Raw genomic sequence first — 24305 nt, 5'->3', positions numbered from 1 at the left:
TTCTCTCCTGGAGTTACTGCTGACTCACTGACTGACTGACTGACCCTGTCCTAAGATGGTGCCCACCTTATATACTCCCTCTATGTGTGAGCTCAGGTGACCAGCACCCAATGAGCTCCTAGCTTTACCCAGAGTACTCCCCCTATCTGCCCCTACACTACTGGGATGTTCCACCCCCCTCCCACTCCAGCCAGGGACAGACGCTGTCGTACCTGCACATAAACTGGTGGGAGTACCGTAGATCTGTCCCCCGGAAATGGGATGTATGTAGTGCATGCAGCCTACTAGCTCAGTTCCACACTCCATCCTTACCCGGGAGTGGAATACCACACCTCTGGCTTGAGGTGTAATACCCCTGTAGCAGCCGAGTCCTCAGGGTGCTACATTCTCCCCTGGTAAATCACAGCACGTCCTCGGGCTGTAAAAGAATAAAAACATCCACAAACATACAATTTTTTTCAAAAACATCATAAACATATAAAACATTATATATTTATCATCAGCATAAAACTTTTCATATAAAACTTTTCATAGTAAACATTCTTGTTCCTCCGGCCACGGTGCAACTTGTGACCGGGTAAAGTGCAACAGTCTCTTGTAGTAAAAACAACAGTTTCCTATAAAACCGGTAGGGGGCGCCTTAGGAAGCGCAACTATATACAAGGGAATATGGCCGCTCTCAGTCCTCGGCCAGTGGGGAAAAGGAATGGCTGTTCACAGTCCTCAGCCTGTGGGGAGATGGGACACACTGTAACAGTTCACTGGTCCCAACGGGGACTACACTTTTGTAGCAACAGTTTTTGTACCCACACGGGTAACTATTTACATATTCTATTTACAGTTCATCAGTGGCGGTGTGCTCTTGGCTGAGGGTAATCTTTAGACCCGTCCGGGTCCTCTTGATCCTCCTCACCCCGTAGCTCCTTCTCAGTAAGTCTATGCACGTGCAGGGCATACGGGCCCTTGGCGCACTGATGCCGGGTGAAGGTGACCTCATCACCCAGGTATAGGTCACGACCTCTGTGTCCCTCCGGCAGATGACTTTCAACGTCTCTGCGGGTGACAAAGACGTCGCCGGGGGTCTTGTGGTCCCGGATGAAACCCCACCCGTGCTCCAACTGGAATTTTATTACAGTCCCGCTGGCACGGGGACCGTGGGCAGCACGGGGGTTTCTGCGGGCTCGGCTCTTCTGCTCGGCGCTCTTCACTTGGAGCCGCTCCTCGCGGACCCGCCTCTCTCGTCGCTCTCTAGCAAAAACCTCTAATTGTTGTTGGCAGCACTCCGCACGCTGGGCTGCGGCTGCCCGGGTCTCCTCGGTGAACCCGATGAGGTCTTCTCCGGTGGGGTCCCACGCAAACTGCGCTTCCTCCAACGAGAGTGGGGTGATCTTGGCGGGCGCCGGAGCCGGGATCAGGGGCTCATCCAGGGGTCTTTCCTTCCGGAGTCGGGGATGGTGGAACTCCGGTGGCCACACAAAGGGCTGCCCATCCGGGCATGTGTGCTGGGCAAATAGGTCTTCACCCAGGTGTGGCGCTGTGGACGTTGAGGGCGCTGTTGTTGTGGCGGTGCCCGGGTTCACCAGGCCTTGCGACCAGGCCTGGGGCACCCTGAATGTAAAGGGCACCGTGAAGACGGCGGCGCCCGGGGTTACTTGGCCCAGTGACCAGGCCGGTGGCTCAGTGGAGGTAGAGGGCGCTGTTGGCACTGCGGCGCCCGGGGGCACTCGGCCTTGCGACCAGGCCGGTGGCGTCTCCTGCTTGGCCGTGCTCTGGATCGAGGCGCGTGACGTCACAGGGGGCGTGGCCGCGGCTCCGGCCGCTTGAGGCCTAGCTTGGAGCGATGACGCAGCGGCTACGGGAACGGTGAGTGGGGCTTCGGGCTCTGCGACGGGGAGCTGGGGCAGGTTTACGGCTTCTGGGCACGGGATATTGTCGTCCCCATTACCTGCCTTCATCTCTTCGGCTCCCTCCGCGGCGTCGTCTCCGGCCGTCGTCCCTCCTTCGCCGTCCTCAGAGGTGGACTTGCTCCTCGCTGCGGGTGGCATGCTTCGCTGGCAGGCTCCAGCCTGCAGGGCCATCTCTCGGGTCCACTCCGCCAGTGTTTCCTGACCACAGGGTCGGTGCTGTTAGAACCTTGCTGTTAGGTTTTTTTTCCTTTGCTGGTCACATGACCTTGTTGGCCTATTTAATCCTGCTCCGCCCTTCTGGCTTTGCTGGACTTTATTGTATATCTACTTTCTGGCTAGCCTGTGCTCTGTATCTAACTCTGTTAGTTTGCTTGGTCTACGGACCTCTATGTTCTATCTATTTTGTTTGTTCGTCTGTCTGCTACTATTTCTGTTAGGAGGTGTCCCATATTCCTCCCAGTCCTTAGTACCTGTAGGGATTTCCTCCCCACATCTATAGGTCTTCGTACAGACTAGATTAGGACTTTAGCAGGTCTGATCGCAGGATCAGGTTCCCTGTTACATCGTAGGGATTCAGCTGAGTCTTATAGTAGGGACAGATCTCCTCTCTTTCCTTAGCTTTGGTAGCAGAACATAACAGTAAGTCCAGCCTGCAAATTCTCTAAGGAAAGATTTTTTTTTTTTTTTGTTCCATCATGGTGTCGGTTCAGGATTTGGCTAAACACCTGCAGGGACTCTCTCTGGAAGTGGCCGAGCTCCGTCAGCACGTGAGTAACTGTCCTGGAGCATATTTCTTGGAGCCTAAGGTATGTTTGCCGGATTTATTTTTTGGTGAACATCGAGAATTTTTTTCATTTAAAAATGCTTGCTTATTGTATTTTCGTTTGAGACCCAAGTCCTCTGGGGATGAATCCCAGCGCGTAGGGTTCATAATGTCACTTTTGCGCAAAGAGCCTCAGGAGTGGGCCTTTTCTTTGCAACCTAGTGATACATGCTTCAGATCAGTGGATAGTTTTTTTTCTGCTTTAGGACTATTATATGATGATCCTGACCGTGTCGCATCAGCTGAGACTGAGTTGAGACGTCTAAAACAAGGATCTGGTACTGTAGAAAAATATTGTACACATTTTCGTCGTTGGTCTACTCAAACAGGGTGGAACGATTCTGCTCTGAAAAGTCTATTTCTTGCTGGGCTCAGTGAAAGGGTTAAAGACCTGCTAATTGCTTATCCTACACCTGAGGATTTACAACAGGCTATGCAATTAGCTATACGGGTGGATAGGAGACTGCGTGCTAGGGTTAATGAGAGCAAATCCTCTGCTATGTCAGTTTCTGGTTATGATAATGTGTGTACTAACAGTGGTGAACCGATGGAGATTGGATCGGTGGCACCTCGCTCTCAAGAAAAAGATCGTCGTTTTTCAGAAGGCTTGTGTTACTATTGCGGAAAATCTGGTCATTTGATTAAAGGCTGTGAGCTTCGTATGAAGAAAGAAAAAAAAATGGTCAGTCACGCCCGTATTGCCTGTTTAAATTCCAAGGGTATATTTTTAGCTGCTTCCACGATTGCTCAGGAAAAATTAATGGAATTTCGGGTGTTTGTTGATTGCGGGTCTACATTGAATGTAATTGATGGGGGATTCGTGGAAAAACTCAAATTAAAACCTGAACCTTTATCATCCCCCATTGCTGTGGTTTCTGTGGATGGCTCCCCTTTGAAGAATATTACTCTCAAGGTCAGTGAATTTCCTCTCACTATTAATGGTGTTCACCATGAGAAATTGGATTTGGTAGTGTTGAATAACTTGCCTTCTCCAGTAATATTGGGTTTGCCCTGGTTAAAATTTCACAATCCTGTACTGGATTGGTCTACCAGTGAAATTAAATCCTGGAGCCATAAATGTTATGACAAGTGTTGTAACGGGCGTATTGCAGCTTTGGATAGGGGAGAATTGCCTGTTCCTATTCAGGATTTTTGGAGAGTTTTTTCTGAGAAGGAATCGCAGGTTTTGCCTCCCCATAGAGACTATGATTGTTCTATTGAATTTGTCCCTGGAGCGACTCTTCCTAAAAGTCGTTTATTTAACCTTACTATTCCTGAGAGGAAGGCTTTGGAGGAATACATACAGACAAGTTTGGCCGCCGGTCACATTAGGCCCTCTAAGTCTCCTGTGGCGGTTGGATTTTTTTTTGTAAAAAAAAAGGACGGTGGTTTACGTCCTTGTCTGGATTTCCGTGAGATTAACAAAATTACGGTACGCAATCCTTACCCACTGCCATTGATTCCTGATCTGTTTAACCAGTTATTGGGGGCCAAGTGGTTCTCTAAAATTGACCTTAAGGGGGCATACAATCTGTTGCGCATGAAGGAGGGTGATGAATGGAAGACTGCTTTTAACACTCCTGTGGGTCATTTTGAGAATCTGGTTATGCCTTTTGGTCTTACTAATGCTCCTGCATTTTTTCAGAATCTGATTAATGACATCCTTAGACCTTTGATTGGTAAAAATGTGGTTGTGTATTTGGATGACATTTTGATTTATTCGCCAGATCTGGAGTCTCATTGGCGGAGCGTGCGTGAGGTATTACAGTTATTAATGGACAATTCGCTTTTTGCTAAGCTGGAGAAATGTGAGTTCGCTGTACAGAGAATTAGTTTTTTGGGCTACATTATCTCCAGCAAAGGTTTTGAGATGGATCCGGTTAAGGTTCAGGCTGTGCAGGAATGGCCTAGGCCTATTGGTTTGAAATCGATACAGAGGTTTTTGGGTTTCGCCAATTACTATAGAAAATTCATAAAAAATTTTTCTAGTATTGTCAAACCTCTGACTGATCTCACCAGGAAAGGTGCTGATGCTGTTCAGTGGTCTTCTGAGGCCATTGAAGCTTTTGTGTATCTCAAGGAGAGGTTCACCTCTGCTCCCATCCTTATGCAGCCTGATGTTACTAGGCCGTTTTTGGTTGAGGTTGATGCTTCCTCTGTGGGGGTTGGCGCAGTATTGTCTCAGGATAACGGGGATGGATTACATCCTTGTGCCTTTTTTTCCAAAAAATTTTCGGAGACTGAATTGAATTACGATATTGGTAATCGGGAATTATTGGCTATTAAACTCGCATTTGAACACTGGCGCCACTTCTTGGAAGGTGCGGAATTTCCCGTTCAGGTTCTTACGGATCATAAAAATCTGATATATCTTGATGCTGCCAAGCGCCTGAATGCCCGTCAGGCTAGGTGGGCACTGTTTTTCTCGCGGTTTAATTTCTCCGTTACTTACATCCCTGGTACTAAGAATGTTAAGGCGGATGCCTTGTCTCGCAGTTTTTCTCCCATAGTCGGTGCTGAGAAAGAGGAAAACATTTTACAAGAAGGTGTTGTGATAGCTGCTTTAGACTCCGTTTTGGAAGATGAGATTCTTAAAGCACAGGAGAATGCCCCATCTAACACTCCTCATGGGAGGTTGTTTGTGCCTGGGACCTTTAGGAGAGATTTGTTTGTTGAGTGTCACGAATCTCGGTTGGCAGGTCATCCCGGAATCTCTGAGACCAAGAGACTGGTGGGTCGCAGTTTTTGGTGGCCTGGATGGCAGAAGGAAGTCATTAAGTGGGTGCGCCAATGTACTATATGTGCTAGATCCAAGTCCTCACATACTCCTGCTGCGGGGTTGCTTTGTCCTTTGGAGGTCCCCAGTGCTCCTTGGACACATTTGGCTATGGACTTTATAACTGACCTTCCCCCCTCTGAGGGTTTTACTGTCATCTGGGTGGTCGTGGACCGTTTTAGCAAGATGTGTCACTTGGTTCCCTTCGTCAAACTGCCCTGCGCTAAAACTCTCGCTAAGGCCTTTGTCAAGGAAATTGTCAGACTTCATGGCGTTCCTACTGACATTGTTTCTGATAGGGGTCCTCAGTTCGTGGCTCGTTTTTGGCGTGCCTTTTGTGACAGGTTGGGAATTCATTTGTCGTTTTCGTCCGGATACCATCCTGAATCTAATGGCCAAACAGAAAGGAAAAACCAGGATGTTGAGCAGTTCTTGCGTTGTTTTGTGGCAGACAATCAAGAGGGGTGGTCTGAGTTTCTGCCACTTGCCGAATTTGCTCTGAACAATCATACATCTTCTTCTGCTGGTTGTTCGCCTTTTTTTTGTTGTTCTGGGAGACATCCGTCGTTTGGGTCGTTCTCCAAGTTGGGATCTGCCGTGCCTGAGGAGGAGAATTTTTCCGGTGATTTGGAAAGAGTTTGGACGGATGTGCGTGGTAATCTTCAGGAGGCCAACAGAAAATCTAAAGACTACTTTGATAGGAAACGACAGGAGGTTTTGTTCGCTGTTGGTGACATGGTTTGGTTGTCCTCTAGGAATCTGCGGTTGAGGATTCCTTCTAAGAAATTGGGTCCCAAGTTTGTAGGGCCCTTTAAGGTGCTTCAGGTTGTCAACCAATCTGCTGTTAGGTTGGAGGTTCCTACCTCCTGGAGAATTAATCCGGTCTTTCATGTCTCTCTGTTAAAAAAAGCTGTCGTGTCGGATGGTGACGCCTCTGCCTCTATTCCTCCGGTGGTGGAGGACGGGGAATATGAAATTTCTCGCATCCTTGACTCTAGACGGTATAGAGGTAGTTTGCAGTATCTTGTGACCTGGAAAGGTTTCGGACCCGAGGATAACTCTTGGGTGAGGTCAGATGATGTTTCCGCGTCCAGACTTATCAGAGCGTTTCACAGGAGATTTCCTGATAAGCCTGGTCCTAGGGGATCCGGAGGATCCTCTTAGAAGGGGGGGTACTGTTAGAACCTTGCTGTTAGGTTTTTTTTCCTTTGCTGGTCACATGACCTTGTTGGCCTATTTAATCCTGCTCCGCCCTTCTGGCTTTGCTGGACTTTATTGTATATCTACTTTCTGGCTAGCCTGTGCTCTGTATCTAACTCTGTTAGTTTGCTTGGTCTACGGACCTCTATGTTCTATCTATTTTGTTTGTTCGTCTGTCTGCTACTATTTCTGTTAGGAGGTGTCCCATATTCCTCCCAGTCCTTAGTACCTGTAGGGATTTCCTCCCCACATCTATAGGTCTTCGTACAGACTAGATTAGGACTTTAGCAGGTCTGATCGCAGGATCAGGTTCCCTGTTACATCGTAGGGATTCAGCTGAGTCTTATAGTAGGGACAGATCTCCTCTCTTTCCTTAGCTTTGGTAGCAGAACATAACAGGTGCTGCCTGACTCTCCCTCCATCTCCGGGTGTGTTCTCTCTGGACTCCTCTCCAGACTCCTCATCTCCGGGTGCGCTCTCTCCAGACTCCTCCAGGCTGCACCCATCTTCGCTCTTTTGTCCTGTATCCGCCCACATTGAGGGTGGTCCTGGGGCAACTTTGTGATTGCCAGTTCCAGGGGCAGTCATTTAGGAATGACAACAACTCAGCCATATAGTGAAGACCACATAAAATCACAGAGCGGGGCCACCAAGTGCTGAGGAGCATAGTTTATGAAGGCACCAACGCTATATTGACTACATAGCTACAGAGTCCAAACCTCCTCTGGCCTTAGAGTCAGCACAAACCCTGTGTGCTGGGAGCTTCACGCAATGGGTTTCTATGGCCGAGCAGCTACATGCAAGTTTTACACCACTAAGCACAATGCCAATTGTTGGGTAAAGTGATATAAAGCTGCCAACACTGGACTCTGGAGGAGCGGAAACGTATTCTGTGGAGTGAAGAACTATGCTCCTTTATCTGGTAGTCTAATGGACAAGTATTGGTTTAGTGAATGCCAAAAGAACGATATGGGCCTGACTGTATTGTACCAACTAAAAAGTTTGGTGGAGGAGAGATAATGCTTTGAGGTGGTTTTTCGGGCTTGACCTAGGCCCCTTATTTTCAGTATCAGCATAACAAAACGGTTTGGACATTTTTAGGCTTCTAACCTTGTAGGAATAATTGGGGAAGACACATTGCTGTTCTAGCAGAACTGTGCACAGTGTACAAAGCAAGGTCCATAAAGGCATAGATGGTGAAGTTTATTGTAGAAGAACATAACCAGTCACACACAGTCCGAACTTCAACCCATTCAAGCACCATAGGGTAGATTAACCATAACCATAGAGCGTTGATTAAGAACAGGTCCTCTTGAGCAATATCATTGTCTGACCTCACAAATGCTCTTGTGCATAAATGGGCAAATATCCCCATAGACACCCTCTAAACCTTTGTTAAAAGCCATCCCAGAAGAGTAGAAGCTGTTGTAGGTACAAAGGAACCAACTCCATATTAATGCCTATGGATTTAGAATGGGAGGTCATAAAACCTCCTGTAGGTGTAATGTGGAGGGAGCACAAGAGGGACCAATGGATTTGGCCACCCGCTTTGAAGCCAAACTGAATGTAAATCCCGTAGAGCCATTACAGTGTGTAAAAGGCCTCCAGTAACATATAACATTTACCTTTTCCTACATTGTGTTTATTCAATGAAAAGATTACAGTTTACCTTAAGCAACACCCTTAAGAAACACCCAAGACATGGAAGACAAATTGACATCACAATGTTATTTACACTTACAAGGGTCAGTTTACATCTCCATGACTTACGTGTGTAGAGAGCTCATTGCAGATCAAGGACATCTCAAAGGCATTTTTTGATCTCTCTATACTACATTTAACAGTAGAAGATATAGAGAAGCTGCACCATGTTCAATTACATGAGACCTAAATACTCTGTATAAAACTAAGGAATTAAATATGTACGTATGCTTACTTTAATCAACACATTAAATGATATTGGTACGGCGGGGGATATACTGAATGGTAGGAGTGGTGGCTAATCCATTCTTAATGTGCATATGTCTAAAGTAGCTGTTGAGTCTTATACGGCAATGGGTAATTTTAGTAGACAGGTGCAGCGTGAGAGAAACCTTGTAGGCTTGTAAAACAAGATGTGATGAGAAAGGAGTATGGAAAATAGATTATTTGTAATTTGATGTATAGAGGACACATACAGTATACTGATGTATATAAATGAAGAGAATAGCAACAGGTCAGGAGTGATAGGAGGTTCTGTAACCGCAGTATTTTTCCAGTCTAATCCTCAGTTCCCACCACCCATTATTGCTCTCCATCGTCAGTGACTTATTAGATTCAGTACTCAGATAGCTTTCTCACAATGTACAGTCTACTTCATTCTACATTTACTTCCATGATCAGTTTGGAACATCTTTAACAAAATCATCAGTTTCCATTTTTACGCAATCAGTCATTCTTACCGCTATTACAGAACATAGTTTGTTCTTGCCACATGAGAGTTCCGTAAAAATCAGACACAGGGAAGTAAAACATTAAATACATAACTATCACTTTCATGTGCATGGTTACCTTGGCCACAGTGCTATAAAATAAAGTCGTACGACTATTTATTCATCACTCTTTATATACAAGTGCACCAACATATTCGGCAATATTGTACAAAAATGGGCAACCGGCTCCCTCTCGGGCTCAAAATCTATTTGTTCCTTATTTTAAACAATCATCAAGGTCAATTTCAAAGGAAACCAATGACCCTTTTAGTATATATTTTGGAATGTTGGAGGAAACCCATGCAAACACAAGGAGAACACACCAATTCCATTGGAGATGTTCTCCTTGGTTGAATGTAAAGCAACAATGTCAAATTGGAACTAAACCTTAGTGCATTGTTTTATATTAAATTCCCTGCAGATTGGGGAGGGTCTGGGTCCTGAGACCCCCACAAATAGCTCAAAAGACTGTTCAAAGTGTTCAGCTTAAGAGACGGAAGTGATCAGATTCAGCACAGAGGGAAGTAGAAACTTGGTAGAAACTCAAGAGTCCATACTCCGCTTTGTGCACTTTCTCAGGCAGGGGTTGAGCACTTTACTCTCCTGAGCTGTGCACTTTTGTGCAGTCTTTTGAGTGATCACTGGGAATCAATCTCAGGACCCAGTTCCCACAGATCTCCAGGGAATTTAAGGGCCTACAAAATATAAAGTAATGCATTAAAATTTAGTTACAATTATCCACTAGTTCTTAATTACAGAATTTAAGTCTGTTTAAAAAGACATCCATTTTCCATATCTACATTAGGGCTCATGACAATCAAAAAGAGGCCAACTCTATGAACCAAAGTATGGAGTCGCTAAGAAAGGACAGCTTTCAATGTGGTGGACTTGAGAGGCCTATGTGCTCCATGGTTGCCGGATTCAGTAGAACAGGCGCATGTAGCATTTTCCAGAAGTAATTACAGAAGAAATGTATGTCCAACCGCACTTCCCTCAGTGATAACAGATTATCACAAGGGGGGTGGCAAAATCAGGCTCTTACAAAGATAATTCTTTTTAAAGATAACCACTTTAAAAGCATGCCATGAAGCCAAAGTTCAGGAAAACAACATTTTAAAGGGTATTTATTAAGAACGGATGTATCCACTGTGCAGAGGATAAAAGATAACTTACAAATTGTTGCACGTCCCAACCACTAGGACCCCCATCATTCGTCCACCAGTCAAAATATAGCGGATGTTGACCTCTACATAGGACTGCCGGAAATAGCTGAGTAGAGGACTCGGCTAACTCTGAAGGTATACATGTTCCCCCTCCATTTCATTAAGACTTGGGATTGTGGGGGCTCCAGTGTTCCAACTCACAGTAATCAGGAAATTATCACCCATCCTATAGAGGGATAGAACTAACAGAAATAGCCAGTTTGGTGGTTTATCACGACCGATAAGCAATAATCAGTACTAGATCTGCCCAATATGCTAACCCATTATAGATACAAATGTACTTCATATCCAGCACTACAGTAAAAGCTTTTTGAAATTAACCCAAAATTGCTTTAAAAAGTGGTCTTCAGAGGGTTATCTCAAAGAAGATACCCAGTAGGCATAATATACTATGGTCTGTGTAATGGGTGGTGTGCTCAGAAAGGAGGTATTTTGGAGATGATACAATGTATATAATTGTGAGATGCTCTGTTATATCCTTGCACTCAGACTGGACTGGCCCACAGGAGAACAGGAGAATCCTCCGGTGGGCCCCTGCGCACAAGTGGCCACCACCCTCTTATATGAGCAGTACTTGTCACAATAATACTTGAATCACTATGTACAGACAAAGGCAGCATCTTATTCATTTCATAATCTACCCAGTTCATTGTTATATACATTTGTGATTGAGGATAATGTCACATTTGCATGCAGGTGAAAAGTGGGGCCCTGGAGTTGGTTCCTGGTGGGCCCTTGGCTCCCCAGTCCGACACTGCTTGCACTGAATGCACTCCTTCTGCTGTCTGTCATGTCCTATTTGCAATACACAGAAAGAAAATAAGCCGTGACACTTCACATAATCATCAATGATAATGGTCACTATGGAAACTGCAAAACCTCATCAGTACCATTTACACTATTTCCAGATACCCACTGATGAGTGCACGGCACAATGAAGGTACAATGCGCTTGTACACACGGAAATATAATGCTAGTAACATAACAGATATACAGTACATGACCTAAAACACAGTGCATGTGCAAATAATAAAGAGACGATGAATATATCCCAGCGCTATAATCTCCACCTAGAACGTTATCCATATTATAAACTCCAGCTATAGTGAGTGATGCTCGTGCTTTACAGATTACATAAAATCTGCTAAAGCCTCTGCAGAGCAGGTAGTCCCAGATCAAGCCGGATTTACCTTCAGGTTCAGAAAAGTAATAACGTAAGAGAATGAAATGAAACACAGGCAGAAAGTCTATTTCCTCGTAGATTGTAAGCTTGCGAGCAGGGTCCTCATTCCTCCTGGTATCCACTGATATATGTGACTATTGTTATTCTGTAATGTCTTTTATTGTCTGTACAATTCCCCTCTAAAATGTAAAGTGCTGCGGAATATGTTGGCGCTATAGAAATAAAAGTATTATTATTATTTTTAAAGAGAACCTGTCACAAATACGTATTTTTTAACCGCTGCTCTGAATTTGGCATTACTTGTTTTTTTTTCGTTCCTGCACTTCTCCTTTCCTAAGATATTGCACCTTGAATATAGATGTAATATTTTAGCCAACTGGGCGTGGTCCTCAAAAAGGTGTACACAGAGAAGAGTAGAGGATCATGCCCACCTGGCTAAATAGACTACATTTACCTACAGGGAAGTGGCTGGAATAGCTCAGGAACGGAGAGTTGCAGAAGCAATGCCAGATTCAGGAGAAAGGCAGCATTTACATCAGGAAAAATATATATACATATTTATGGCAAGCGACAGGTTCTTTTTTTAAGAAAAAGATCAAGTGAACCTAGCTTAGTTCACCATTCAAATAACAATAGGAGCAGGGGGCGACACACCATTGGTTGGCGGAATATGTTGGTGCTATATACAAAAAAAGATTATTATTATAACCTGTGCAGCTGCACAGGAGCCCAAGAGATAAGGGGCCATGTACCACTTCCAAAGCAGCAAGCAGCTTCTGATACAGACACATTATTGAACTGTTCTTGCACTGGGGCCCTCTTCTCCCTGTGTCCGCCCCTGAGTAGGAGGTCCTGGTATTGTGGCTGTAATACAGAGGCTATAATATGTCTATACTAAGCCCATATGGCAGACGGCTTACTATAAAAAATTGCAGAACTTAGTACATAGCAGCCGTTTTGCTTCCTCATTCTTTAGTTATTTCCCCTCTTCATTTATTTTAACAGTTTGGTAAAATCTTCAGTCAAGGTCTTACAAAATACAGCAGCGTACGGCATAGCAGAGCTGGAATGCTGACTTTTGGCTACGCTGCTGTTTGTGAAACTGGCTAGGCAAAATTTTGCGCTTTTAAAAGATTTAAAGAGAAAATTAAGAAAGGAAGATGTGCGACACCACATGCTAGTAGTGTGTTAGTCAGGGGTAGTGTCCGTTTACATAGAGACACAATTTTTATGTAGATCCCTAAGGACGTATCAAATATAGAAAAAAAATGCGGATATGTGTATGTGAACGTTCTTCCAAAAAATAGCACCACACCTGTTCCTAGAATTTGTCTGGTACAACCATTTAGCTTAATTGAGTAGGGCTGAGCCGCAATACCACACACAAGGAGAGCAGAGGTCTGTCACTATTTTGAAAGCATGCAAATTGCCTCTACAGAGAGGAAGAGGATTAGAAGAGGCAATTTGCATATTTAATATCAGAGGAGCATTGCAAGGCTTATAAGTCTCCTTACACTGGCTTGCCAGGCATGTCACTCTCACAAGGAGAAACGTTACCCCTATTTCTGAAAGAAAGCAGTAGGATGCATGACGTTACAGGGGTATTAACAAATTTGGGAGTTATCCCCTATCAATGGGAAAGGAGATAACTTCCTGATCGCTCGGGGTCCGACTGCTGGGGCCCCCACCAATCCCGAGAAGTGGGGATAAGTAGAGCCCTGTGTGAATGGAGCGTGGGTTGATTATGTGCATTGCCGCTCCATTCATTCTTAATGGGACTGTCGGAGATAGCAGAGAGGGGCAATTGGCTGTTCTTCAGAGCTCCCATAAGGAATGGAACAGCAGGTCACAATTGACTTCTGCCACATTCACACCACGTCCTTCAGAGTTTATTGGGAACGGTGGGGTCCAAACAGTTAGATTCCCCTGACTACAAAGTTATCACATATCCGAGAGGTAGGGAATAACTTCCAAGCTTGAGAATACCCCTTTAAAATTAATTTGACCACATGAGGCCAATCACCGGCCTCAGCAGCAGAAGAACAGAAGACCGATGCAGAGGAGCGGGGAGCTGCGGTGGTGTAAGCACAGGTGAGTGCCTAGGACAGGTGAGTAATATGTTTCATTAATTTTTAACCCATTCCCTCCCCTTTGTCTGGAGAAACCTCAGAGAAGTCGGAGCATCTTTTCACAGCAATCAGAGCACTTCTGAATTAGAACAATATTATTCTGACAAAATCAAAATCTGTAGGTCGAATGGAGTGAATCTGGCCAAAACTAATTTCGGAAGATTTACTCATCTCTTTAGGTCTTGGCCTAGGTTACAATTATTAAAAAAACTATATAAGCAGATTATTGCTATTTCAATATCAAGGAAACACTGTCATATTAATGAATTAATCAATGACTCCGCCTCCGTTTTCTGTCACGGCACGTCGTGGAAGGTGAACATCAGTACAATATGTTGAAAGGATTATATTCGCTTTAGGTAATCAGGTCCCTGTGTTCTCCTAAGCCCGGGTGACAATTTTCGGTAAAGGCCTTGCCGTTCCACCATGTTCATTAACAGAGAGCCAGCTGTCGCGGAGCGCTGTGATTGCTCGGTGAGCGGCTGTATTGGACGTCACCGCACATTCCCTTGATGTGCCACGTCTATACGCAGGTACACAATCTGATAGCGGCAATGATGGCTTCTCTGGTGGGAGATTTGGGATGTGACACAATTTTTGTTAAAAATTTTCATCATGGAGATTAATTAGATACTTGTAATCATCTCGTGTTCTTGTGTTTTCCATCTTTTTTTAATAGTCTCCCTTGGTATTTTCCTGGACAGACTTCGATCAGAGTCACAATACATCCATTATTACTTTGGCTTTCTTTTTTATGTGACATTATTTTCAGAATAATGTGGTTGCTCCTTTCCTGTGAATGGTATGTTGTCCATAGCAACCAATCACAGAACAGCTTTTATTTTCCAGCATCAGAATACAAAATGAAAGTCATACTGTGATTGGTTGGTATGGGCAATAAGGACAGTATTACACTTAGACAGGCTTGCAAGTACATAGGGCATATAAACTCAAGGCCCACGGGCCGAATCCGCTATGTAATTCGATACAGCCCGCGAGGTCAGGACACACTTCAGCACTGCTCCGACCTGCTGTCTTTACGAGAAAAGTGGAGAGCCAGCCGGAGCAGTGTTGAAGTGAACACCAGATTCAAAATCTAAGATGGCAGCTGATCCCTGTGCGGGTGCCACCCCCTGTACTAAGTAATAGCTGCGTTCTACGTTGACTCAGCCAGTGCTTAGCAGAGGGGATGGAGCCAGCGCAGGGAGTTGATGCGATCTTCAAATCTGAGCAGATGCAGCCAATAGAGGGGGCACAAGGAGCAGGTGCCATCTTCGTGAGTGAACAGTGCACACCATGAACACAGTCAGCCTGCACAAACAGTGAACGCAGTTATCTCCTACTACTCAGTGAGGCTGCCCAAACGGTGAATGCAGTGATCGCAGTCAGCCTGCACAAAAAGTGAAGGCCGAGAACGCAGTCAGCGAACACAAAAAGTGAACGCAGCCAGCCAGCACAAATAGTGAAGGCCGAGAACACAGGCAGCCAACACAAAAAGTGAACGCAGCCAGCCAACGCAAACAGTGAACGCCATGAACGCCGTCAACCAGCACAAACAGTGAATGCAGTCAGCTAGCACAGTGAACGCAGTCAACCAGAACAAACAGTGAATACAGTGATTGCAGGCAGCCAACGCAATCAGTGAATGGCATGGATGCAGTCAGTCAGCACAAACAGTGAATGCAGTCAGCCAGCACAAACAGTGAATGCAGTGAAAGCAGACAGCAAGCACAGAAAGTGAACGTAATCAGCCAGCATAAAAAGTTAACGCAGTGCACGCAATCAGATAACACAAAAAGTGGACACAAACAACGCAGTCAGTCAGCACTTTTATGTGGTTTCATTTTTGAATCAGAACAGACACAGCAAGTACTAGCATAGGGAGCAGTCTTGGACTCTGAAGTATGGCACATCTCTCTTAGCCCTTCTACCCAGGGACAGCTGTCTTAGCCCTACTACTCAGGGACAGCTCTCTTAGCCTGATAACCCAGGGACAGCTCTCTTTGCTCTACTACTTAGGGAGAGTGCTATTAGCCCTACTATCCAGGGATAGCTCTCTTAAGCCTACTATCCAGGGATAGCTCTCTTAAGCCTACTACCCAGGAACAGCTCCCTTAGCCCTACTACCCAGGGACAGCTCCCTTAGCCCTACTACCCAGGAAAAGCTCTTAGTGTTAGAACCCTCCTGTTTGTTTTTTCCATCTTGTGTTTTGCGGTCATGTGACCATCTTCCTTTATGTTCCAGCTCCACCCTTTTGGCTGTGCTGGACTTCAGTGTTTGACTGTTTCTCTAGCCAGGTGCTTCTGTGCCTTTCTCTGTCAGTTTGTTTGGTCCTTCTGGGACCTCTAGTACTTTTTTGTCTGTTTGTCTTTTTGTGTTCTGCAACAACTTCTCTGTTTAGGAGGTGTCCCATTTTTGTCCCAGTCCTTAGTTCTTTTAGGGACCCCTCCCCTTATGCTATAGGTCTTCGTTCAAACTAGCCGAGGACTAAGGCGGGTCTGTTCGCTAGGAAAAGGCAGCCCGCTACATCGTAGGGATTCAGCTTAGTTTTACTGTAGGGACAGTTTTCCCTTATCTTTCCTTAGTACATGTTGCAGATCATAACACTTAGCCCTTCTATTCAGGGACAGCTCTCTTAGCCCTTCTACCCAGGAGTAGCTCTCTTAGCCTTATTACCCAGGCACAGTTCACTTAGTCCTACTACTCAACGACAGCACTCTTAGCCCTACTACTCAGGAACAGTCCTCTTAGCCCTGCTACTCAGGGACTGCTGTCTTATAGTCCTACTACCAAGGGACAGAACTCTTATAGCCCCTGGCCAGTCTGTGCACTGCAGTCCATGCTCGAACCATGTTGCACAGACATCTGCATAAGCCCTTACAATTAAGACATCTGTATTAGTCCTTACAATTGCAAGTGGCCCTTTGAAGTCAACCATAATGCTGATGTGGCCCTCAGTGAAAATGAGCTTGACACCCCTGATATAGGGCATGTCTATAAGACTGTGACAGCTATTTTCCTCCTGATTGAGAGCTGTTCTGTTAGGGATTTCCACTCTAATTTTGATGAAATATCTTAAAGATAGGTGATTAGAATAATGTGAATGAACCACCCCATTAAAGGGGTTTTCAGGAATAGAAAAAAATAAATAACTGAAGGAAAAGCTATCAGTTACTATAAATAATTTCCTAAATCCTTTTAATTAGCAAGTCACAGTCATTTTGTCAATGGAGGTATTTATTATAGAATTAAAATGGCCGACCCCTTGTTACACTGACAGAAACCTGTCCTAGAAAGTTATGAGACCTGCTTGTTAGCATGTGCAGTAGGAAGCTCTTATGCTGTGACCTGGAGATAACCTATACCATGTACTGTCATTAGACAGACAAAGTGGACGGCGGTGTGAGCAGACTCTTCTAACCTCAGCACCTTTGGTATCTCCAGTATTAGATCAGAAAGAACTGTGGACAGCAGTGTAAGCAGCCTCTTCTTACCTCAGCATCCCTTGAATCTCCAGTATTAGATCAGAAAGAAGTGTGGACTGCAGTGTGATCAGCCTCTTCTTACTACAGCACTCCTGGTATTTCCAGTATTTGATTAGATAGGCATAGTGGACAGCAGTGTAAGCAGCCTCTTCTTACCTCAGCATCCCTGGTATCTCTAGTATTAGATCAGATAGACAAGGTGGATAACAGTGTGAGCAGCCTCTTTTTACCTCAGCGCTGCGTGTGTCTCCAGTGTTAGATCAGAAATACAGGGTGGACAACAGTGTGAGCAGCCTCTTCTTACCTCAGCGCTGCTGGTATCTCCAGTGTTAGATCAGAAATACAGGGTGGACAGCAGTGTGAGCAGCCTCTTCTTACCTCAGCACATCTGGTACCTCCAGCATTAGATCATAATATTCATTAGGAGCACATCTTCTTGCACATGAAGAAGGAATGGAGCTTCTTACTGCCTATGCATACAGGCACCTGACCTGTCCTGACATTTTATGACAGGTTTCTGCCAGTGTAACAGGATGGCAACCATAATAATTCTATAGTGATTGCCTCTCTAGACAAAACGATTGTGATTTCCGAATTAGAAGTATATAGGAATTTATTTACAATGTAATTTCCTTTACTTATTTCTTTTTTCTATTTCCATAGAGCCCCTTTAATATTTCTGCTATCAGTCATCTCCTATTTGTTCCCCAATTAAAAATTGGCAACCCCAAACCTCCCTTGGCATTTTCTCCAATTTGGTGTCAAAATAGGCGGTCCAGCAAAGCAGATCTCGCGACCACCGGTTTAATACTGCAGGATTAAGGAACTCATGCAGCCAAATCACAGATGGACAGAGCAACATCTACACCTATGTTACAAATCCCGTATGGCAGCTGTGTATGCTCATCCTATTAGCCTGGGTTTACCCAAGCAGTAGTGTACCATGAGGCCCATTGTAGTAAAACTCTATTCACATTGCTACAGTTTTGAGATTTGATTTTTGACTGCACAATTTTTACAGCTGAAAAATATTTTCTTTTACCATATTTCACTTGTAAAAAATGAAACAAGTCACAGATCAAAATCGCACATTCAATTCTAAGGGTCCATGAAAAACCTGAACAGTGCAAGGATGAAATCCTAGTTTAATTCTTGCGATGTCCATTTTTTAGGCTTCTTTTTGCACATGAGAAAAACTGATAAAACACTGATGGTAAAAATTAGCACAATGACCAAAGTATGATCAAGTACACTGATAAAAATCAGTCCATGCGAGAATAAAACGGACGGAATGAGACCTTAGAACCTTACTTACTATTTAGGGTGGTCAGATCCATTTTTGATGTGTGACACTTTTTGTAAAGAGGAAATGTTTTTTCTTGTCTGGTGCAATGGAGCATGATTATGATATTGAGAATATTCCTTCGATACTCAGCCGACAAGGAAAGCAGAAGCAGCATACACAGTATTGTACTGTATGTCTTCCTTTAAATTGTAAATAATAAAACGTCCCACTTCCGTAGGGTTAAGTGTCAATTTAACATCCCCTTCTGTTCTCTCTTACAAGTATTCATAATGAATGAGACGTCTCTGCTGTAACGAGGCAGTTTGTTCAATGTGCGGCAGAACTTTTACTAAATAAAAACTGACATTCGATGAGATTAAAAGCAGCTTGTGGAGAGATGATCCCCAGCCTCGCGCTGATGCCAAATTGTTGCCTTCGCTGTCAGTAGATCTTATTACTTCATTAGAGTCGCACTAGGTGATCATTGACTGACTGACCGACTAAGACCTTCATGTTTCCTTCAACAGCAAAGCAACAATTCTTCTTCTTTTGTACCTTTAATACAAGTGCAATAAGAGTGAAGAAGCTTCATGCTAGCAGGAAAAAATGAACTTCAGTATATCAACATGTAGAAGGGTCAGTTGCATAATTTGCAGATCGTGGACCCCAATGCAAAATCTCCAAAAGAGCCCCTCATTATCTTAACTAGTATTGGTCTTCTCATAGAAGCCAAAGTGACCTTTTGAACACCCATAGGCTACAAGGCTTCGGTGCAACTGCAGCCCCATATATAAATTGTTAGATGGTTGATCAATCCCTGACACCTAATGACAACATATATGGAGGGAGAGAAGAACCAGTCATGTTTAATTACAACTCGCCTATTGTTCTTTCTGGAGATAAGGTACCGCAATGGGGGTCAGGCAGCATCTTTCTGGGCGGCTCCAATAGAGATCACATGTACGATCACTTGAACTGAGCATACATGTCTATAGTAAGATTGGGAGACGTAGAAAATTAATACAATTCAGTAATATAAAGTGCAGAATTTGATAACAAGTTCAGAAGAAGTGTGTGACACTCGCAGCCCTACCCTGGGAAGATGGGGGGGTACTCGGAGCCAGGTCATATGTTTGGTGGGTTGTAGCCGTGGCCTGGACCCGTTCCGTGCCCAGGGCCGTCACATTTAAAAAGGGTGTAATGGGCTTTCAGGGTTAGTGTTCATCGAGTGGTGAATTTGACTACGCCACCTGTGGTGTCTGGTGATGGCCACCAGCGCTGCGGCAGTCCTCTAAGGCTGGATGTAGTGGCAGCAGGAGATGGTGCTACTCCCCACAGGCGGAGCAGGGCCTCAGGGCAGAGAGGCGGATGGAGGGAGTTGTAGTGGAGGAGTTCTGGTGCTGTGCTGTGCAGAAATAAAGAGACCGGAGGCCATAGGAGTAGACTTCCAGGGTTTTTACTCACGGTGGAGCATGCAGCTGCAAGGCTTCTCCCTGCTCCTCACGGAACGCTGTGGCCACCAGGACCGGGGGTCCGACAACCTCCGAGTTATTCAGGTGCTTTAGCCAGGACCCCGCACCAAAGTGTTCCTAGACTTCAAACTAAGTCCTCTCCTATCCGTGTGTGTAGTAAGGCCGGGTCTCCCGCTGGACTATGCACAGAACAAGGGTAAGGGTGGCGACTCCGCTCCGTTACCCGGTGGGATCCACTGAGCCTCCGGGCTTCTCCAACTGAGACATAGAGTAACAAAGTCAGATATCGGGGGCCGGTACCCCTTTTGCAGCAGGAATCCCTCTGACTAGGCCAGAATAGAGAGGACAGGTGGCGTATACCGCTCCGTCTGCATCCCCCTAGGATCCTTTAGGACTCTTCTGCTCCAGGCCTTCTTGGGTAGGGACCTTGACCGGGTAGAGACAACCGTTAACTCTTGCCCGCTCCTCGACTCAAGGCCAGAGTACGAGGACCGTGTCCCCATCAACTGCAGGTTCACACAGAAAGCCACGTTCAGCGATGGAGATCACAATCAAAAGACCATAAGCCCAAGATGGCTGTTTATTAAATATGAATTATTAAGTGTAACCTACATGTGCGTCCTCCACCCTCACCCACTACATGGTTCCCCCTATCTCTTGGTTCCTCCATCTCCACTTATCCCGGCTGGGGCAGCACACTGGTGCCTATTAGCCCCCTCTGTAGGTGGGAGAAGTGTAGTGTTGGGTGCGAAGGTGGTGTCCTGACAGTTGCACCATCCTTACCTCGAAGGAGAGATACCACACCCCACTAAAGAGGTGCAGTATCCCTGTGTCGATCGAACCTCCAGGGGCGCCACAGAAGACTGGCACCATCTACAAGATACTGGTATATAAAGCTATTACAACACTTTTACAACAATGTCACAACTATTCGAAGGATGAGAACAGTCTTGTCTTCCAAAATAGTTTAATTATGTGTGTTACAAACACAAGACAATAATTTCCATTGTTTGTGTAAATTTGCAGCCGGTTCTTACTGCATGTCTACAAGTCAGAAACTAGAGTGATCTGCCTCATTCGAGCCAATGGAAGATGTGATCTTGTTTGATAACACACATGATGACAGTGTACCACCACCTGTGACCCTCAGATTTATAGCTGTTTTTTTCTAGACTTATCAAAGAAGCTAAAGAATACAGGATCCAGACTAATTTTATATCCGCCAATCAGACCTATATAGATAAAAAAGTGCTGACATTACATAAAAAGCTCTCATCTGCAAGAAGAGCTATATGGAAGAATGACCTATAAGGAATAGGAATATTATTTTGCAAGATTAGTAAAAATTGGCATTGTTGGTTTATTATTCTAGAAAATGTTGAAATAGTGTAAAGTCAAGTCAAGAATCTAAATATTGATATTGGTCTGAACCAGGGATATCAAACTCAAACACCGAGAGGGTCAAAACAAAAAACTTGGACAAAGTTGTGGGCCTACCAGTATACGGTAAAATGGGCCCCACGTAGTCCTCCATACAGAATAATGGGCCCCATATAGTCATCCATACATAATGTTGGGCCCCACATAGTCCTCCATACAGAGTAATGGGCCCCACATAGTCCTCCATACCAGTATAATGGGTCCCACATAGGTGTGGCGGTTCTGGTGTCGCGGGCCAAATCTAACCACCCTGCGGGCCAGATTTGGCCCACAGGCCAGAGATTGACACGTATCGTCTGAACGCTGAATGATGGCCAAAATCTATGTGCATGAAGCTTACATAAGTTCTCCCATGATTACAACTTTTCATCTACAGAATAAATGGTAAAAGTCTGATCACTGGGCATCCCACAGCTAGGATCTCCACTGATCACAAGAATAGGGGTCCTGTGTTCTCTGTTTAAATGAAGTGGCTGAAGACTATGTCAGAGTACAGCGCTTTGCTGTCTACTTATGGTCTGTAGACTGAATAGAGGATAGCAAAGACACAAATCTACTCCTCTCAGTCACAGGACCGTTGTTTTTGTGATCGGAGGGGGTTTCCTAATGGTGGAATCCTCAGTGACCAGATAATTACCAGGATAGGTGAGAAGTAGTGTTGAGTCCAAGTGCTCATTACTCGAGTTTCCCTAGAGTGCTAGGGCACTGGGTATCGCGGGTGCTCGAGTGACATGTTTGAGTCCCCGCGAGCATGTTTCTCGGCTGTTAGACAGCCACAAAACATGCAAGGACTGCCTTACCAACATGGGCAATCCCAGCATGTTTTGTGGCTGTCTAACAGCCGCAAAACATGCGGGCGCGGGGACTCAAACATGTCACTCGAGCACCCGCGATACTCTGTGCATACCCGAGCACCTTAGGCAAACGCAAGTAACGAGCACTTGGGCTCATCACTAGTGATAAGGTGGTATGCACCACTATGCATCACTATTGACTTTTAGGATTGCTACTTCCTTAGGTGGCACTAGAGTTCTAGTCCTCTTCCTCTCTGATGAGACAATTTGCATATTTCCCAGAGGAGCATTACGGCTTTAAAAGTCTCCTCATCGTGACATGCTTAACAAGTCGCTCTCCGCAAGGAGAAATGTTACCCCTTAGATACCGGTCTGACACCTCTCACCCAGCCAAACCAGAACTCACACTTTGCACTGATGAGGGGCAGTGCCCTGAAACACAGTGTCTGCAAATTGAGTTTCTGGTTCTGGCTTATATCCTAAGTCATGTGATAAGGTTCGTTAAAGGGTCAATATTGACTTTTAGGGTTGCTACCTCCTGTAGGTAGCACTAGAGTTCTGGTCCTCTTCCTCTCTGAAGAGACAATTTGCACAGTGATAAGGTGTAATATTGGGACAAACAAAGCAACCAGTCAGCTGATACATGATGCCCAAACCGTGGGCACAGGCGGTATGATCACAGCCATGTATTTTTGTCTCTGAAACGTTGTGGTGTTTTAGAGAAAAACATACTTTTAATAGTTCTTGAGGACCAAGTCGCACTTATGACTAGTTATACATGCGGTTGCCCGGCGGCTTCTTCCCACCTTCCAATCTTATATGGGGGGTGTGATGGTATGTCGGAAGCCACATGAATTTAACAAAACCAATATATTGTAGTATGTTCATCAGTGGCAATAATATGGAGAGACTGAGACATCTCAATAGTACACAGCGCTATATTACATGCAGATTAATTGCGTATAGCACATTTGCCATTCCAAGTGCCTTCGTACAGACTCGTTGTAGGTGAGGTCTGTTTTTTTAGGAGACGTATAGTGAGATATACATAGTATTCCCATCTCAATTTTTTTTTTCCAAATCTACATTTTTATCTGTAATAGTAAATTATTTCTCCTTTGCATTAAGAAATATATACTACAGATATACTATGAAACCTGTCCAAACCTCAAGCCTGGACCAAATGTTTTTGTGTGCATTGCTATTCTTCTGTGAAACGACCAGCCCTCTAGAAGACCACATTGTTTACTGCAATTTTGAATGGTCATTTCAATAAGGTGTCATTGTTTTCCTACTAGTGATGGCGCAAATCAATTTGCAGGACCCAGACCATCGGCCACATCAGTAATCTGTGGCTATTGGATACATCATACAAGGTGAATCATCACACAGGTCGAGAATGTCATGTTCGACAAGAAGGCCAAAAAAACTCTTGAGAAGCCAACATTATTGGCTCATTAATCTTTAGAGGTCACGGCTATCTGATTTGGTAAACTAAAAGTGAAGGCTGTAAGAAATAAGTTTTAGCTTGGAATAATGTTTTCTATGACTCTATTGAAAGATTAATAAGATAACTAAAGCCAGACGAGCAAATGAAGCCAATACTAAGTAAGCTGTAACTGCTGGAAGAAAAAGGGTCAAAGCTTGAAAGGTACCCTGAACCACCATGGAAAAAAAGGGTCAAAGCTTGAAAGGTACCCTGAACCACCATGGAAAAAAAGGGTCAAAGCTTGAAAGGTACCCTGAACCACCATGGAAAAAAGGGTCAAAGCTTGAAAGGTACCCTGAACCACCATGGAAAAAAAAGAATCAAAGCTTGAAAGGTCCCCCTAACCACCATGGAAAAAAAAGGGTCAAAGCTTGAATGGTACCCTGAACCACCATGGAAAAAAATAATCAAAGCTTGAAAGGTAACCTGAACCACGATGAAAAAAGGTTCAAAGCTTGCAAGGTACCCTGAACCACCATGTAAAAAAGGGTCAATGCGTGAAAGTTACCCTGAATCACCATGGAAAAAAAGGTCAAAGCTTGAAAGGTGCTCTGAACCACCACGAAAAAAAAGAGTCAAAAGTTTGAAAGGTGCCCTGAACCACCATGAAAAAAGGGTCAAAGCTTG

General features: G+C 44.7%; 1 protein-coding gene across 4 annotated transcripts in view; it reads right to left on the bottom strand.

The window, feature by feature from the left end:
* NEURL1 (neuralized E3 ubiquitin protein ligase 1) overlaps positions 1–24305 on the bottom strand; it is a 389716-nt gene that overhangs the window by 111463 nt on the left and 253948 nt on the right. The window contains exon 1 of one of the 4 annotated variants that reach the window (XM_073685341.1): positions 18514–18974. The exons of the other annotated variants lie outside the window; for them this stretch is intronic. Coding sequence (XP_073541442.1) covers positions 18514–18658 — 145 coding nt within the window. The 5' untranslated portion in view covers positions 18659–18974. Of the gene's footprint in view, positions 1–18513; positions 18975–24305 lie in introns of those variants that run through there. 4 annotated transcript variants of the gene reach the window in all.

The sequence above is a fragment of the Phyllobates terribilis genome, unplaced genomic scaffold, assembly GCF_046119375.1.
Source record: "Phyllobates terribilis strain yellow unplaced genomic scaffold, ASM4611937v1 Scaffold_5__5_contigs__length_657084704, whole genome shotgun sequence".
Lineage (NCBI taxonomy): Eukaryota > Metazoa > Chordata > Amphibia > Anura > Dendrobatidae > Phyllobates > Phyllobates terribilis.
Note: the sequence above shows the minus strand (reverse complement) of the source record. Positions and strands in the feature narration are given on the sequence as shown.